General features: G+C 37.6%; 1 protein-coding gene across 26 annotated transcripts in view; it reads left to right on the forward strand.

The window, feature by feature from the left end:
* The window catches only part of LOC109414826 (supervillin), a 1,049,091-nt gene that overhangs the window by 981,930 nt on the left and 49,131 nt on the right, over positions 1–18,030 (forward strand). For all 26 annotated transcript variants that reach the window (XM_062854057.1, XM_062854059.1, XM_062854058.1 and 23 more), the window contains one exon: positions 742–1,204. In XM_062854057.1, coding sequence (XP_062710041.1) covers positions 742–1,204 — 463 coding nt within the window. The remainder of the gene's footprint in view (positions 1–741; positions 1,205–18,030) is intronic.

Here is an 18,030-nt window from a genome sequence, read left to right on the forward strand (position 1 = left end):
AGGTACGGTAACTGGACAGGAAGATAATCATTCTTCAGAAGAAGAACGCATAGAACCTGCAGTTCTACGTCGTTCTCAGCGTAATCGTAAGTCACTAGTTTCGTAATACTGGTCTTAAGTGTTAATATACCAGAAATGAAAATAATTATCAAGCTCTAAGTAAAATACATCTAGTTCCATAACAAAAGTATTTAAACAATAATTTATTTTATTTATAGAAAGGGGGATGTGATACCTATCGTGGAGCGTAAGTATGGTAACCCTATGTGTTTATATTAGTATTGGTTAATGGTTCATTGATTGCGGTTGAGCGATACAGTGAATGAATACCAAGCCTCATTCTTTGGTACAATCTAGCGTGCGTCGGTCACCACAGTTACCATTCAAGAACTTTTGTTTTCGATTTGGATATTTAACTATGTTCACAACAGTGTTCAACACTTTAACCATGAAGCTTCTACATGATAAAAATGTTTAAAAAAGATTAATCTGAATAGTTGAAAAAGTTATAGGCTTATTTTATGTTCACACTATAGAAACCACCTCATTGTTTGCATTTCTTATGTCAGGAAGGGAGTAAATTGAATTCTATCGAGCTGTTTCTTTTCGTCTATCTTTTTTTATAGGGTTTCCTCCGAAAAATGTGTCTTTCCAGAAACGAATTGATTTCCCTCACCCCAAAAACCATCTTGTAACACATCGTTAAAACCATTTCCCTCTTCGTTTCCGTTCTACTTTCAGCTACAAGCAGCAACTGGTGAAAAGCAAGAGCCAATCGGAGCTTGCCACCTTCATTCCGGCGTCGGCCATCATCTATCACAACACGGCGAAACCATTCAGCAGCAGCGGCGGCGGCTTCGGCCCAGTTGGCGTTGGAGTTGGCGTCGGAAATGATCCTCTGAGCTTCGGTGGTTCCAAGGACCAAAGGGCTGGTTTCCTGAATCAACAATCCGTAACCACCGGAGGGGACGGCGCAAATCTGTCCCAACAGGTGCAACAGCAGCACTACCCAGTGCCACCCGGTTTCATTGGGCTGAGACGCTGCCTAACGGAGGAGATGCGCCCGGATCAGGACTCGATGGTGAAGAGTGTGTCGATCGCCGAACGGTTGGCGGCCCTGCAGAAGAGCGGCGAAGATGACTGGCGGAAGCGAATTGCCAAGAAGGATGTCACCGACGATGTCCGACGGGAGAACTTAGTCAATGTGAGTAGTACCGGGGCACTTGTCCAATACAGAAACCAAAATTGGGGCTATTGTTTGGGGGTTTAGATCAGAATTGGCCAGTTGGTCATATGCCATCACCGCAATCTCATGGTAGTTCTCAGTCACGGATGGATTGTTTACCATAAATCTTTCGATATGGGGTGGTCGCGGCGGAATCTTCACTAGTGAACGAATTAGTTCTCACACTGCGCGAACGATAAATTGAACGCCAATCGACCATGCTTCGATTGCATCGGTTAGTCAAACCACACGGGAGAGGAAACATTTGCTAACCAATCACGACGGTGATGCTATGAGACGGGTAGAGTTTTGCGCCGAATGCCTGCAGGGTACAGTTGCATTTTTACGTCAAAAGATAGTTTTATTTAACCCTCTACTTCCCATGGTTGCTCTAGAGCACCATCGATTTTCGACGAACTCGAGACAAACGGAATCAGATGAATATGATGCAATAGTTTTTAGAATATGATTGTTATCCCATTAGGTACACCCAACTCCCAACTACTTGTTTCAATAGTGGAACTATTGAGAAACAATCAAAATACTATTGATTTACAACTAAAAATTTTTTTGTTGATTTCGAAAAATTTGATTAATTTGCAATAACTTTGGTTCAAGCGCTTTTTTCGGAAATGCTTTCTTGGCATAGAAATAGTCGTTCAAAGTCGTGGGAAGGAAAGGGTTAATGATTCCCGTTACATCAGGTTCTGTTACAATTTTAACGAGTTTATAACAAAGTAAGATACAAAATTAAACAATGTCTCATCTTGTTAAAAATCAGGGCTAAAATTAACTCGTTTTGATAAATTCATTTTAGTATGATGTTTTATTTTTAGTATTAAAAATAATTGCTTTTATCACGACTGTTGCATTTATACTCTTGGGATCTTTTCGGCGTATCAGTCTTCTCGTAAAAATCAAAAACTACGGTTTGATTTCTTTCTCCAACGTTTCGATCCTTATTGGATCTTTATCAAGGATTCGAAATAGTTGTCGTTTTTTCGTCAAACAGATTTTTAAACCTTTTAACCTTCATTTGATGTTTTAGAATTCCGTCCGTTTTTAGCCGGAAAACCATAATTTTTCAAAAATTGATAGTCGGAATTCGGACCACTGTTCGCAACTTCTTGAACACTTTTCCGGGTTAAAGAAGTCATTGAAGAAATTAAAAAAAACGATGACGATATTCCTAAAGGGGCCATTGGAGCAAATTTCTGGAGAATGTGTAGATCAAAGCCTCAAGGAATTTCTAAAGGAATTCTTGGAGACGTTTCTAAAGGAATCCTTGCTGAAGGATTCCGTGGAATAATTCCCTAGGAAATAATTGGAGGAGTTCCCGAAACAATCTTTGAAAAAGTTGCCGGAGCCGAAGTTGCCGCTGGAGGCATTTCTGAAGTAATCTTTGTATGAATTCTTGAAAATTTGAGACAATTTCAGAAGAAAATCTTGAATGAGTTTCTGAAGTTCTCTGAGGAGAGTACCTGGAGGAATCAAGTGCAAGAATTTCTAATGGAATTGGCATAACGGCCCTGTGTTTTATGAGGACTCCCAAAGTTATTATCCAAGAGCTTCCTTTCCAATTACCATTCTGTATTTGTATATCGTCAGGCAGGAATATGGCCAAGGAGGTCAATGAAATTTCCATTACTAAATCCTGAACCGATAGGAAATTGAACCCGTCATCCTCAAAATGGTCTTTCCATGCGCTCACTGCCTTCTTAAGAATCCTCGGAGACTTTCAAAAAAAAAATCGAAGAAATTCTTGATTACACTAGTTTACAAAATAAAACGAAAGTCGTGAACTTCTATCAACGATCAAAATTTTTGAAGCATAATTTAGCGCTGATTTCGAAACCGTGCTTCAAAAAATTTAAAGTAGAACAGTTTTTGAGTTTTAGCTTAATATCGAGTTTTACAATTTTTTAAAATATGAAATTCAATAAAATTCAAATATCTTGCGTTTTGCTCAACCAATTTTAAATCTTTCTCCATAAATTAAAAGCTGAATACAATACCATTCGATCATCTGAATGCAGGTTTTGCGTCAGATTGATGAAACTCAAGATATTGATGAGTTTTGGGGATGATCTCCTTAAATTTTAGCACATTTTCCAAAAATATATGAAGAAATGTATTTTTTTCAATAAGAAAAAAACAATTTAAAAATTCTTTCTCAACGTTTTTTTGACATATATGTAGGCGAGTTTCAGTAAAAAATTCAGCTCAATCGGAGCATTGATTACGGAGAATGAGATGTGTGAAGTGAGCGACTTTGCTTAAAAATAGAACAAAAATCGATTTCAAATCATCAACCTTGTATGGGAAGTCGAAAAAATTTCCGCTCTACTGTAATTTTTTTCTTTCGCGTTTTCGAACTCAGGGCATGATTCTACACCAAAAATGATCGTCAGCTTACCGAGTTCAAAAATGCTGTAAACTAGTGTTATTAGCTCAGCAATTTCTGCAGAAGCCTTTGAGAAATTACTGAGTTAGAATTTTTCAAAGCGATTCTTGGATAATTGATTGTATACTTGAAGAAGAAAATTAAAAGATTCGTAGAAGTTTATTTAAGGTATCCTTCAATAAATCATTAGGAGAGATATTTGAAAAAAATCTTGGATTAATTGTTGCAAATTTAACATGAAGAATGCGTGGAGGAATTCTCAAGAGAATTTTTGGAGGAATTTCTAATATATTCGTTGGAGAAATTTGTTAAGAGCTACTTAAGGAAAGGAGGAATTCTGCATAGAGAAATTTAATAGAGCAATGAATAAGACATTCGTAGACCAGTTTATAAACAAATCCTTGGGGCACTTCAAAAGAAATTATTAGAGAAATTCTTCGTATTCTTCAAAAAAAAAATTCGCAGAGGAGTTGCAACAGGATTCATTACAGAATTTCTCGGAATGATTTCTGAAGGTATTTAAGCAGAAATTCCACCATGAATCCTTGAAAAATATTCTGAAAAAAACTGCTGAATCGATTTTTTCGCACCAGATATTTATTTTGAAGTCGCAAATCAAAAGTAAATCGCATTCCGGATAATATCAGTATCAGTAGCATATTATGATCCATTTGTGGTTCCGGAACAACTCGGAACATCCGTATAAGCAGTATACAGAAGACTTACTCTATGTTTCTCTCTCCTAGATTAAAATATGAAAAGTAAATCTGCAAAGATCTATTTATAGGATTGAAGTTATAAAAGATACTATACCGTCTTCAACCAGAGGTTGCACAGACTGAACAATCACATACATGAGACAACGGACAACACACGAAACACCCAGTGGTCCAGTGGAGAATTTTTCGTTTGTCGAAAAGTTTTCACCGACTGGAGTGGGAATCGAACTCCGAGACTTACGAAACGGCCAGACGACTGACGCCTCTAACCGCACGGCCACGAAGCCCACAAAGTTGCAAGGTTACCAAATAACCCTGGTCAGTTAAAATGAAAGATCTGACCAGTGCTAATCCCGAGTTCCTCTGAATAACTTTTTTTTTATTTTCATTTCTGTTTTCTATTTCAATTTTGACTTTGGCTAATTCTAACTTTCTCTGAATACCTTATACTATTAATATCAAAATTATGCTGCAGCTTAATAAATAATACAGAATTCAGAATCAAAAGCATTCAGGTATGTATGTATGTATGTAAAGGTAACCACTTATTGTTGCAGGGCACAGCCGTTAGACAATAGACCGTCCTCTCTACATGTGTGGATCCAGCTGAACTGCAGATTTTATTCAATCATTAATGTATAAAATGATTATGACCTCAAGCCTGCTGTTCATCCAGCATTCAGGTTGACAAAAACTATACTGATGGCCACTAAGCAGCAATCCGGAGTGCTTCCGGAATCCTTCCAGAATTCTAAGAAATATTTCTGAGATGCTTACGGATTCCTTATATGATGCTTCCAGAATACTTTTGGAATACTTCCAAATTCCTTATAGGATGCTTCTAGAATCCTTCTGGTTTCTTTCAAAATTCTTCTAGGTTGCTTCAAGAATCATTCTGGGATGCTTCCCGTTTTCCTTCCTGAGTTCTTATAGGATACTTCCAGATTCCATCTGGGATGCTATCAGATTCCTTATATTTTAAGAATCCTTTTTTTCTCTGTGTTAACGAGATTGTTAGCCCTAAGCTAGTACATCTCGGGACCCACGCTTTACTTCCCTTCCGAAGGAAGAACCAAGGGAAAAACTCACATTTTGAGAGTTTGTCGGGAGTGGGATTCGATTCCAGGTCTTCGGCGTGATAGTCAAGTGTTCTAACCATCACACCAGGTCCGCTCCTCAATGATCGATTGGATTTACACGGCGATTGTGAGATCCAGAGTTACCTACGGGTCATTTGTCTGTTGGCCAAAAAATAATGAAACGTTAGCTCAAAAGAAGCTGGAAAAACTTAAACGGATAGCTACTCTTTCAATTACTGGTGCAATGCGAAGTACTCCATCATAACGCTAGACGCTTTACTATACCTACTTCCATTGCATCACTTTGTTCAATTAGAAGCTGCAAAGGATGTTTTGAAACTAAAAAGAACTAAAAACCTTTTTGATATGACCTGAGAGGACACCTCAGTATTCACAAAACAATTAGTATCAACTCGCTAGTCACAAGCAATGGTGATTGGATGAGCAGACGATACAATTTTCAGCGTTCTTTCCAAGTGATCAACCCTGGGAGAAATATGTGGGAGAATGGTGGCCCACAGCTACAACCAGGATTGATCGTTTTCACACTGATGGTTCTAAATTGAATCATCAAGTTGGTGCAGGTGTCACTGGTCCAGGGGTAATGTATCAATACCAATGGATAAGTAGCCAACAGTTTTTCAAGCTGAAATTCAAGCAATTTTAGAATGTTGTAGTATCTGCTTACGTAGAAATTACAGGCATTCAATAATTTGCATAATGTCTGATAATCAAGAAGCTCTAAATCAGCATCATGCACTTCAAAACATGTTTGGGAGTGTATCCAATCACTTCAACAATTAGCTCGCCAAAATGAGTTGAAGCTGTTTTGAGTTACAGGACATTGCGAAATTGCAGCAAACGAGTAAGCCGATATGCTAGCAAGACTTGGATGATCGTCTCATCAATTCATAGGTCTTGAACCATTTTGTTGCATATCTAGATGTTCTCTCAGAATGGAGTTCAAAACTTGGGAACAGCAAAAAATAAAATCCATTTGGGAAAACACCACAACTGCGAGGCAGTGTAAGCGTCTTATAAAGCCAAACGTTACAAACACTCGCAAAATTCTGGAACTTTCCAAAAAAGATATTAATACTTTAACTGGCCGAGCCGGTATCATCTGAAGGTTATTGAAAAACTTCAAGATGATGTATGTCGCTTTTGCGGCATAGATACAGAAGACTCGGAACATTTGTTATGCCGTTGTCCAGCAGTTGTAACTAAAAGAATTAGATTTTTCGACAAAGGGCTAATAGAACCCTTTGATGTCTAGAGGACAAACCCAAATAGGGTGGTCCAATTCATTCGAAGTGTTGGGATATCACTTCTGGTAAAAGTGATTATTACCAATACCAATGGTGATACGTCGATTTGACAAAGCTAAATAAAAATGGGGCATATGTCACAATAGGCCTATCAACAGGTCGCAGTGACTTAGACACCCAACAAGGAATAAAAAATAATAATCCTTCTGAATTGCTTTGAGAATTCTTCTAGACTGCTCCCAGCATCGTTCTGGGATGCTTCCAGATTTCTTCTTGGATACTTTCAGAATTCTTCTGGAAGGCTTGCGGATTCCTGCATGCATGGTTCCAAAATCTATTAGGGATGCTTCCAGAATCCTTCTGAGATACTTCCAGAATACTTCTGACCTGCTTACAGATTCCTTGAATTCTTCTAGTTTGCTTCAAGAATTGTTCTGGGATGCTTCTAGTTTTCTTCTGAGTTGCTTTTAGAATTCGTCTCGGTTGCTCTGAGAATCTTTCTGGAATGCTTCCAGATTCCTCTTGGGATACTTCTCGAGTTTTTCAGGGATATTACCAAATTCCTTCTGGGATGCTTCTAAATTTCTGTTAGGATACTGCCACATTTCTTCTGGGATGCTTCCAGAATCCTTCTGCTATGCTGCCACTATCCATCAAGGATGCTTCTAAAACCCTTCTAGGATACTTCCAGAATACTTCTACGAAAAAAATGCTTCCATATTTATTTTTTTAAGATGCTTCCCGAGTGCTTCAGGGATACTTTCAGATTCAATCCTAGGTTGTTTCCAGAATTATACTGATACTTCCAGATTTAAGGGACGAATGGCCTTCGGGTTAAAGTCCCTCGACAACAACAAAAGAAAAAGTAGAAGCTTCCAGCCTCCTTCTAGGATGCTTCCAGAATGCTTAAGGTATGCTTCCAAAGAAATTTAACGTAATGCAACCATCTTATGTCAAAGCCATTGTTTAATCACATATTGATTTGCATCGTTAAAGATTGATGGCCAATTTGAAGTAGATATGTTCTATAGCCATAACTGGTACACTGAGTCTAGTACCTAGCCGTGTACAAAAAATCAAGTCGATTGGTTTGATATTGATGCTGTGTTATAGCAAAAACGTGCCCAAACCCAAGTCACATTTTCCTGATCAATTAGTCTTGCAGAGGTTTATAGAACCGTCATAAAACCATATATTTTTTATTTTGATTCTAGTCTATTTGACTAAAAAATGTTACTTGGCAAAATAGCCATTGCCACTGGCATTTTTACAAAATATAATCTGATTGATACAAACGTATACAGATTTAGCCTTTTTACAAAATGACCTGAATTTGCACAATGTTTCGTGAATAAGTGTAATATAAATTTTCAAAACTTCTTTATTTCGTGAAACCCCTACCGGCTCACAGCTCTAGTAAAATTCCACAATCACAAACCACGTTACCTGCAAATACGTAGGTCTCTTGCTTATTGCACTCGTTTCCTGTTCGATGCACCAACCGCCACCATGGGAGCAGCACTATGGTGGTAGAACCATCCATCTTTCAGAATCAAATCACTCGCTCGCCAAGATGCAAGCTGTGTTCTGCTTTTGAGGCCATTATTGGTGCTGAATCGATTCGTTCCGATTTATGCTGGAATTCGCGCTGTTGATGTGCAAGCCGGCTGGTGCTAAAGCTAGACTACGAGGCCTCCTACCATCCACTTAACGGAGTGTCGACGGATGGCACGTAATAAAAACCTGCTTCGAAGCCGCACCTGTTCAGATGCAACCCGAGAGAACCTAGTGCTAGTAGTTGCATGGGGATTCGTTATGGACGGTTGTCGTCTCGATAGGGTTTGTGGGAGGCCTACACGAGCTAGTGCTACCGCGTTGTAGGTTTGGAGCAAGATGCTGTACGCTTCGAGCAAGATTCGTGGGCGTAAACGTGATTCCATCTGTACGTCCGTCCGATCGTCTGCCCAACTGTGTGTTTAATTGAACGTTTTCCCATATTGTTGCTGTCGGGGGCTGTCAAGAGTCATTTCTCATTGTGCGGGGCTTGTCTCGTCTCGTTGTTGCTGTTGGTTGTAATATGCTGTACAATCCAGTTGAGTTGAGGTTCGATTGTCGTCAGCAGCCAGACAGGCAATAATAATATATCTTTCAACATGTCTCGGTAAGAAGTTCAATCATTCAGTTGTAAGTCGTTCGGTTCTGCTAGAGGCGATAGACGCCAACCGCACGGGTGTCGTTTGAATTCGACGGCATATGGGAATGGAGTGAAGGCTTCTCTCTCGCAGCCAGTCAGTGGCGGTTGAGTTGCGATGAGCTATCGCTATAATGATAGAAGAGGATTTGCCTTTTATGACTCGTATACACATGAGGTTTGCATACATTTAGGCGCATTGGGGGGCTTTTCGATCAACCGATTGAAGTGTTTCTGCTAACCGTTTTATGGATTGAATTTCAATTTTTGCCCAACCACTCAAAGAGTGCTTACTTTTAAGTTTATTCAAATCATTTCATGAGATCAACCGAGCAATATTCGTACGAATTTGGCCTTTCAGGTTCAAGGCGACGACATCGCGACACTAAGCCATTATCGATGCATTAAAATGCAAAATCCGAACCGGTAGGACCAGTTTGCATCGTCGATTCCCGCGAAGCCCATATACTAACTTCTCTGGCTGGAGCACTACGTTGTTGTAGACAGATAAGAACAACTCAATGTCCTGGAGCATCTTGCCATATAAAGCTATATCCACCAGGTCAGCAGTTCTCAAACATTTTTGAGAACTTGCATTAACTACTTTCAGAGATATTTGATCATGGGAGGATTTCCAAAGACGAATATTACTCTCAGTGCATTTTTTATAAAAGTTCTTCAAACATCCTCAAACATCTGCGAAGACATCATTTCAATTCAACTAATTGTTTTCGAGTTACATAAATTTATTTTATGCAAATCAGTATCATAAATTTTATTTTATACTACTGATTTCAGTGTGATAATGACCTACTTTTCCGTACCAGTTCATTATGCAACTGAAATGAGTTGCATAATGAAAAATAGTTGCATAATGTTCATAATGCAACTCGTTTGAGTTGCATTATGAATATTATGCAACCTAAATGAGTTCCATTATGAAAAAAAACATTGCATAAAATTTTGTATGGAACTCGTTGCAAAACTCGATTTTTTCAGCACTCGTCGTATTTATCCAACTTGGCAAGCCTCGTTGGATAAATGTACGACTCGTGCTGAAAAAATCAACTTTTTGCAACTCGTTACATAAATAACTATTATGCAATTCAGTCTAATAATTTCTATTTTTTACTTCTCATTTCAGTATCATAATGGCTAACTTTTCCGTACCGGTTCATAATGCAACTGAAATGAGTTGCATAATGAAAAATAGTTGCATAATGTTTATAATGCAACTCATTTGAGTTGCATTATGAACATTATGCAACTCAAATGAGTTGCATTATGAAAAAAATCATTGCATAAAATTTTGTATGGAACTCGTTGCAAAACTCGACTTTTTCAGTACTCTTCGTATTTATCCAACTCGGCAAGCCTCGTTGGATAAATGTACGACTCGTGCTGAAAAAATCAACTTTTTGCAACTCGTCACATAAATAACTATTATACTACTGATTTCAGTATGATAATGACCTACTTTTCCGTACCAGTTCATTATGCAACTGAAATGAGTTGCATAATGAAAAATAGTTGTATAATGTTCATAATGCAACTCGTTTGAGTTGCATTATGAATATTATGCAACCCAAATGAGTTGCATTATGAAAAAAAAAAACATTGCATAAAATTTTGTATGGAACTCGTTGCAAAACTTGATTTTTCAGCACTCGTCGTATTCATCCAAATGTACGACTCGTGCTGAAAAAATCAACTTTTGCAACTCGTTACATAAATAACTATTAAGATTGTTCGTTTTTTTTTCAAACGGTCTTTTCAAAAGTTTCAAAAGAATGTTGATGACTTTCTATGTATGTTCAGGATATCATGCATAGATTGAGAACCACTGCTTTGGCTACCTGTAGGCACCAAGAAGCGCAACATTATCAGCAAACTGGTTTAATTCTCTCCGAAACTGGCAATCACCACGGGATGACTCAACGTCGGGTTCCGGGTCAACTGGGAAGGGCATCAAACCTGGGAGAAGAAAAAAAACTGCTGCTGCCATAAACTGCTTCTTTTTGGTCCGAACATTCACTGGCACCCTCCCCTGAGGGCACTATGACTATGCGAGCGTATGTTTTGCGCCCAACTTGGTAAACAAAAAGAAAAACAATCCTCCCGTACCTATGGCGGCAGATTGAGGGCAAATTGCCAAAATAAACATGCCCACGAGGAGGTGGCGAGATCGAGATGCTGGGCTGGACCAGAGTTGAATAATCTTGTTGTTTGGGTGTGAACTCGACCGGCGAACACTCTCTTTCTGTGTAAGACGACGAGAAATGATTTTTTTTTCTTATATTGGAAAGAAGAAGAAACGAGTTTTGGTTCTGGCCATGGCGAAGGAGGTAACGGGGGGATCAAAATAAACATTCGAATATACGAATTCTAGAACTGGTTTTATGCTGTTTTTTTTTTTTGCAAATTTGCCTGGATCTGAGGTTGGGAACTTTTACACGTCATTGGGATATCTGAATGACTTTATACCCGTAACATCCCCCTTGAATTAATTTCTGGAAAGCATGACAGCGATGAACAGCTAAATTTATAAAGCATGTACATACATGGAAGAAAAGGCGTTTCAATGGAAAATGTTTACAAACAAACGAAAATATTGTTCAAACCAATAAGAGAGAGCATTTGCTTTATTTCACTGCCATCACCAGAAAGATTGAGCAGACCCTTTCTCGTTGTAATGGTTGCATATTAAAATCTTGCATCTCGCATGGAGCAGACTACTCCTACTTATACGAAGCGAAGCCATTTGTTTCGTTCTCTCAGCGATGTACACTTGTACGGTAGGTACACAGTAAAACCGACGTCAGTAATTAAAACTCAAGTACTGGTAGGTGCAATATGAGGGATACCAGCTATCTAATACAACTTTGTTATTGAGAGAAACCCTTGTACCTATACGATATTTAAACTAAAACGAGGGCGCATCACACACAGAGGAAGAGTCAGTATCGAAGCAGGAATCATCATCATAAGCTTGTTTTGCCAGCACTCACGTGAGTACAGTGTTCGATGAATGTTTTTATTAATGCACGTGGAAATTTATTGAATGACTTTTGCCAATACGTGCCCCTATTGGTAACATCCTGGTAAGCTGGTAAGCAGAATCCATTTCAGTATAAACATAATGTCAGGAAAAATACGGTGGAAATTTCATCCATCTTCTTCTTGGCGTAACGTCCTCACTATGACAAAGCCTGCTTTCTTAGCTTAGTGTTCTATGTACACTTCCACAGTTATGTATTAATAATAGAGAGTTTACTCTGCCAATGATCATTTTGCATATGTTTATCGTGTGACAAACACGAACATACTTTATGCCCAAGGAACTGAAGGAAATTTCCACTACAAAAACTTCCTGGACCGACCGGCAATAGAATCCATTACCCTAACCATGGTCATGCTGAATACCACGCCTTTACAGTTGTGGTGGCTATATCAGCCCTATCTACAGTATGACCCATAAAAAAATGCGACATTCCATTTTTTGTGGTACTTGATGATTTCTAATGAAATAATCCTAATGAATAAAACTTTTTTGGATTAGGATACAATAAGGAGGTCATTGTCATACAGGATCTATAAAATTTTTGTCAAAATATTCATTGGTTACGTGTATGGGATACCTTATAATTGTTAACAATTTCTAAATAAAATCAAGTTTTCCTCTAATTTTCAGAGCAAAATGAACAAAGATAAAAGCTTTTTAACACATGGAAACCATGAAGAAATATGTACTCTTTAATACGCCCATGTTTGAAAAATATTTTAAAATTAATTTCAAATGTTTAGGAAACAAAAACTAAAAAAGGTGCTACGTATTGAAAACCGTATTTAAGATAAATTAATAAAAAACTTAACACTGTTTGAACATTTTTCAAAACAATTTTTTATCGATGAAGGCATATAAACCTACCTTTATGATAGGTACAAATACTAAGTACTTAAAACAATTTCACGCTTAAAACATAATATTTTCTAAAAATTATCATTTGTCAAAATTGAATTATCAGAAAATGTCTCTTAATTTATAAGTTAATATTTTTTTCGTTCTTGTCCGACAAACCAACGAACTCCTGAAGACCTTATCCAGCCATAAAAATACTATTTTGAAAATAAAATTTTATTGAATGTGATTGAAAGCAATTAAAAGAAAATTATTTCCTTAAAAAACAGCCTCTGGCGCGTGGACGATTCCGACATCCATAACGTTCAACGTTATATTTCCAAAGGTTTGTGCATGAAAGCTGTCTATGTTCCTTTGCCATTACATATCAGATTTATGACTCTACTATACCTGAGGTGTGCGGGCTCAACTATTTTGGTCATTCAATTTGAGTACGTACGTTTTCTTTCAGTGCTTCCCGTTGTTGAGTTGCTTATCTATATGGAGATTTATTTCAAAGTGCACGCATAAACTACTCCACACAAAGTTTAAACAGATGAATAACAGCAAAAGTTACACTCAAACATATATATTCAGCTAATTTGCTCCTGTATGGGCTTGGAAGAATATATTGAAAATATTGGGCAAGTTTTACACATAATTTTCAAATAACTAAACGTTAGAAAACCATTTTCGTATCTGATGGCAAAGTTTGTGTGTCATTTAACGTTTTACTTGTTTTAGCGTGACTTAGTAAACCGAACTTGTATCCAGGCACACTCTGATCGTTTTGGAGGTTTGGCAGCAGCCTGGCTGCTGTCAAATTTCAGTCCGCAATCCTCAAAGTATCTAAATACCAAGGTAAGAGATTCCCGCTAATATTCACGGATTAGTGAGAAAAGGAAAAAAGCAAAAAATAGTTATGAAGTTTGCGCTGATTTGTATGGGCGCATCACTATTTAGCAAACTTTCTTATGAAATTAAGCACTCCCATCTTAGAAGCTATTATTTAATTGCATCTGACTAGATTAAATGTGACCTCCACGCAATAAAACAGAAAATATCGCCATTTGAAAATCGGTAACAATTTTTTTTTAATTGATTCTAAACATATTTTTTCAGCATTTCGAAACATCCAAACTTACAAAACTTCACAAACTTTGCTGAAATAATGACATTTTAGTGTAAAAACACCAACTTTTCATAACTAACGCAGATGTGTTGGTGAGTCTCATTTTTGACATTTACGGGAATCTCTTACCTTGGTACATATTTATATACTTTGCGCAATCCTCAGTACTATACTATCCAATAGATACATGCAAGGTTAATCAGGTCAAAGTAGGGGAACGATGACTTTGAAAACTGCCGCTTTTTTTTATGGATCATACTGTACTTCTATATCACCACTAAAAATAAAGCCTCATAAAAGAGCTGTATGCAAATACAGATAACTGCAAATACATGTTGACGAAGGTCTTAAATTTTGTTCCATCTGAAATTATGTATTATGTATTTATAAATTCTTATTAATTTAATGGACTTTCAGAATTTATTCGAAATTGATTTTAGCCGAATGAACTTTTCACACTGTCTTTTACGACAGAACTTTTATATATATTTTTTTACTTCTTCCTGTCATGGCATCCCTACTGGAACACAGCCATCTCGCAGTTTAAAGTACTTGTTGTCTACAGAAAATAGCACGCGGCAGCTGCTTCAACTGGTTCCGCTTCCACCAGTTAACGCAGCTAGCTTTGTTCCCATTGCCTTTGCTTTCCGGAAAAGGTTAGTGGGGAAATCCTTTGTGAAATTCTCGATGGAATTTTTGAAGGAATCCCTGGAATTTTTTCTTGAAATTATGGACGAAATCCCTCAGGAATTCTTGGAGGAATAGCAAAAGTAGTTTCCGTAGAAACCTTTATAAGAGTTTCCGGATAAATTACATTTTAAAAGACATGGACACAATTCCTATTGAAATCTCTGAGGAAATCCCTGCTAGGATTGCAGATGAAATTCCACGGAGGAACTCTTAAAAAAAGTTCTCGACAAATTCTACCATGAAAAGCAGGAGAATTCCCAGCAATTAATTCTAGAAACAACAAGATAAATTCCTAAAGCAATAGCTGTAGGATGGCATAAGAAAATTCTGGTTAAATCCCTAGGAAACACCCAGGCCCCAGGACATCTAGAGAAGAATCCCTATCTCTGGCGTAGCCACGGGGAGGGTTTTAGGGTTAAAACAACCGTAAGTCATTTTCAATGTTGAATATATATAATATTTGATTACGGTGGCTCATTTACTTTGAATTAGGGTGGTTCTTTGAGATGGAAATTAAGAACAAAAAAATATATCCCTGGGATATTTTTCGTGTTTCAAACAGCCAAACTTTAACCGCTTTGGTCAAACACTTAGCGAAGTTCGATTGACCTGAAATTTTGCATGGGGACTTTTTTTGAGGAGACGAAACTTGTGAGCACTACCCGTTTTTGAAATTCAAAAACTCGATTTTCTTTGGCACCCTACTGTACAATAACAAACATGAGACAATGGACAATATACGAAACACTCACTGATCCAGTGGAGAATTTTTCGCTTTACGAAAAGTTTTCATCGACTGAAGCGGGAATCGAACCCACACTCCGAGACATACGAAATGGCCAGACGACTGACGCCCCTAACAGTACCGCTAAAAAGCCCACCAATCGTTGTAAATACAAATAAATTAGGGTCTTGTACCATTTGGGCAGGTGAGTTTTTGTATAGAGTTAGATACTGTACGTGCCTAACTGTATACAAAAATACAAATCAAGTCGTTTGAAATTGACTTAGTTATAGCGGCAAGTGCCCAAAATAGGTACACCTGCTCAAATGGTACAATACCCTATTTGAGTAATTTATGGAGAAAAAGCTGATGGCATTCATAGACACTTTTTTAACAAACCTCTAGAGGGATCCGCGGAAAAAAATCACTACGGTAGAATTCCTGGAGAAATTCCAACATGAATTCTTGAAAAAACCCTTAGAGGAAATTCTAAAATCCCTAGAGCGGTTCTCGTAGAAACTCCTAGAAAAAGGAAGGTGTAAAAACGACAGCAAGAATTTGTGGAGGATTACTAGCAGGAGTTCCTTCAGGAATTAAAAAAATACGTCTAGAGTAATCCCTGGAGCAACACCTGGAAAAATCCTCAGAGCATATCTAAAGCTATTTTGTTTTAATCCCGGAGGACTTTCTGGAACAATACCAGCTGAAATTCCTGGAAGAATCCCAGTCGAAATTCGTGGAGAAATATCAACAAGAATTTCCAAAGAAATCCCACCACGAATTCATGAGGAGTTACAATAGGACTTCTGGGAGCAACCACAATAGTTATTTATGTAACGAGTTGCAAAAAGTTGAATATTTCAGCACGAGTCGTACATTTATCCAACGAGGCTTGCCGAGTTGGATAAATACGAAGAGTGCTGAAATATTCAACTTTTTGCAACTCGTTACATACAAAATTTTATGCAATGATTTTTTCATAATGCAACCCATTTGAGTTGCATAATGTTCATAATGCAACTCAAATGAGTTGCATTATGAACATTATACAACTATTTTTCATTGTGCAACTCATTTCAGTTGCATAATAAGCCAGTTCGGAAAAATTGGCCATTATGATACCAAAATGAGTTATATAAAATGGATATTATGAAACTGAATTGCATGAAAAGAATTTATGATGAAATCTCTGGAAAAAAAAACCGCGTAAAACCTCTGGAGGATGTGTTGGAGAAATCCTTGGAAAAATCCTGGTGGCAACTACTACTGCAATCACAGCCGAAAATCTGCCGCATAAACCTGTATGCATACTAACAAGGGGCGGTTCATAAGCTACGTGAAGCATTTCTTTTTTTTTTTTGTTATCTCAGACCCCCTCCCTCTAGTAGGCTTTCTGGCATACACAAATTTTAACATTTGCATTGAGCGTAGAATTTGGCTATTGATGCTGCTGTGGTGTTAGTTCATCAGTCCATCAGAGGGGAAGTCCACTTGTTTGCCGTGGGTCGGTTGTCCAGTAGAGCATTCGCTCAGAGATGCAGTCACCTGAAGCCGATTGACACTTGACGAAAAGTTTCAGGTGGCCGCGGCTGGGAATTGAACCCATGATTATCCACTTGACTTACAAAGCGAACGTGTGATCCTCACAACCACGAGGCCACGCCATAATACACTATTACTGGTCATCAAATTAGCTGTTTTGATGTACGCAATCAAATGTTACGGACAAGTTTATGTAACCAAATTTTGCCGCTCCCACCCTTCATGCTACAACAATTCATGACATTGGTGATTTTTGTCTACCATTAGATGGACAAATAAATTTATCAAAGTAGTCCGACATTTAGTCACGTTGTGTTGGTTTGGCCAAATATTTGTCATGTGTAATGGAACCCTTACAGGCCCAATTAATTCTAGGTTATATGAATAATAAAATTTAATATGTAACGGTTGTGGTACTTAAGAATTGAGTTAAAATAGTTTGAACAATCCACAATTTCCTAAAAGTAGATATCTAAATCTGTAGATCTTCAGGAGGCTCAGTGTATTCTTGGAATAACACTTGAGATTATAAAAAGTTCATCTACAGTGGTTTTGTGGGGGTAGATTTTAGCAACTTACATTAATTCGGATGAAAATTCACTATACAGGGTGTTAGGTTCCTGAGTGCAAACTTTTTAAAGGGTGATAGAGGACCATAAATGGTGAAAAAATTGTTCTACGCATATGGTCAAATCTCAACCGTTACGTAGTTATTCAACTTCCCATGTTTTTGACTCTCATTGCCTTAACTGGCTATAAATTTAAAATGGTCAAACTTATCACAGTTTTTTTTACCCTTATTCGAAAGATTATTGAATTTTCTATCAAATGGCATCTTTGAATCGATTGGTTTATTTAAATAACTAAGTTTTCTAGAGCAAATAGCTTAAAATTTGTGTGTTTAAATTTGTTTATGTCAATTATCTTTGAAAAATGCGTAATAATTTAAAATTCTTTCTTCGGCAAAGTTGTGGCCTCTGCTCCACTCTACAATTCGTTCTTTGACATCAAACTTCTATCTCTTATCGTTTTCTGGCAATTTAGATTTGAACGTCGCATTTCAGATCATAAATTTGCAACTGTCATGGTAAGCACTTTTTTTGCGCATTGTGCCGCACATTTAAATCAAAATTGCAAGAAAACGATAAGAGCTAGAAG

This window comes from Aedes albopictus, chromosome 2 (genome assembly GCF_035046485.1).
Source record: "Aedes albopictus strain Foshan chromosome 2, AalbF5, whole genome shotgun sequence".
Lineage (NCBI taxonomy): Eukaryota > Metazoa > Arthropoda > Insecta > Diptera > Culicidae > Aedes > Aedes albopictus.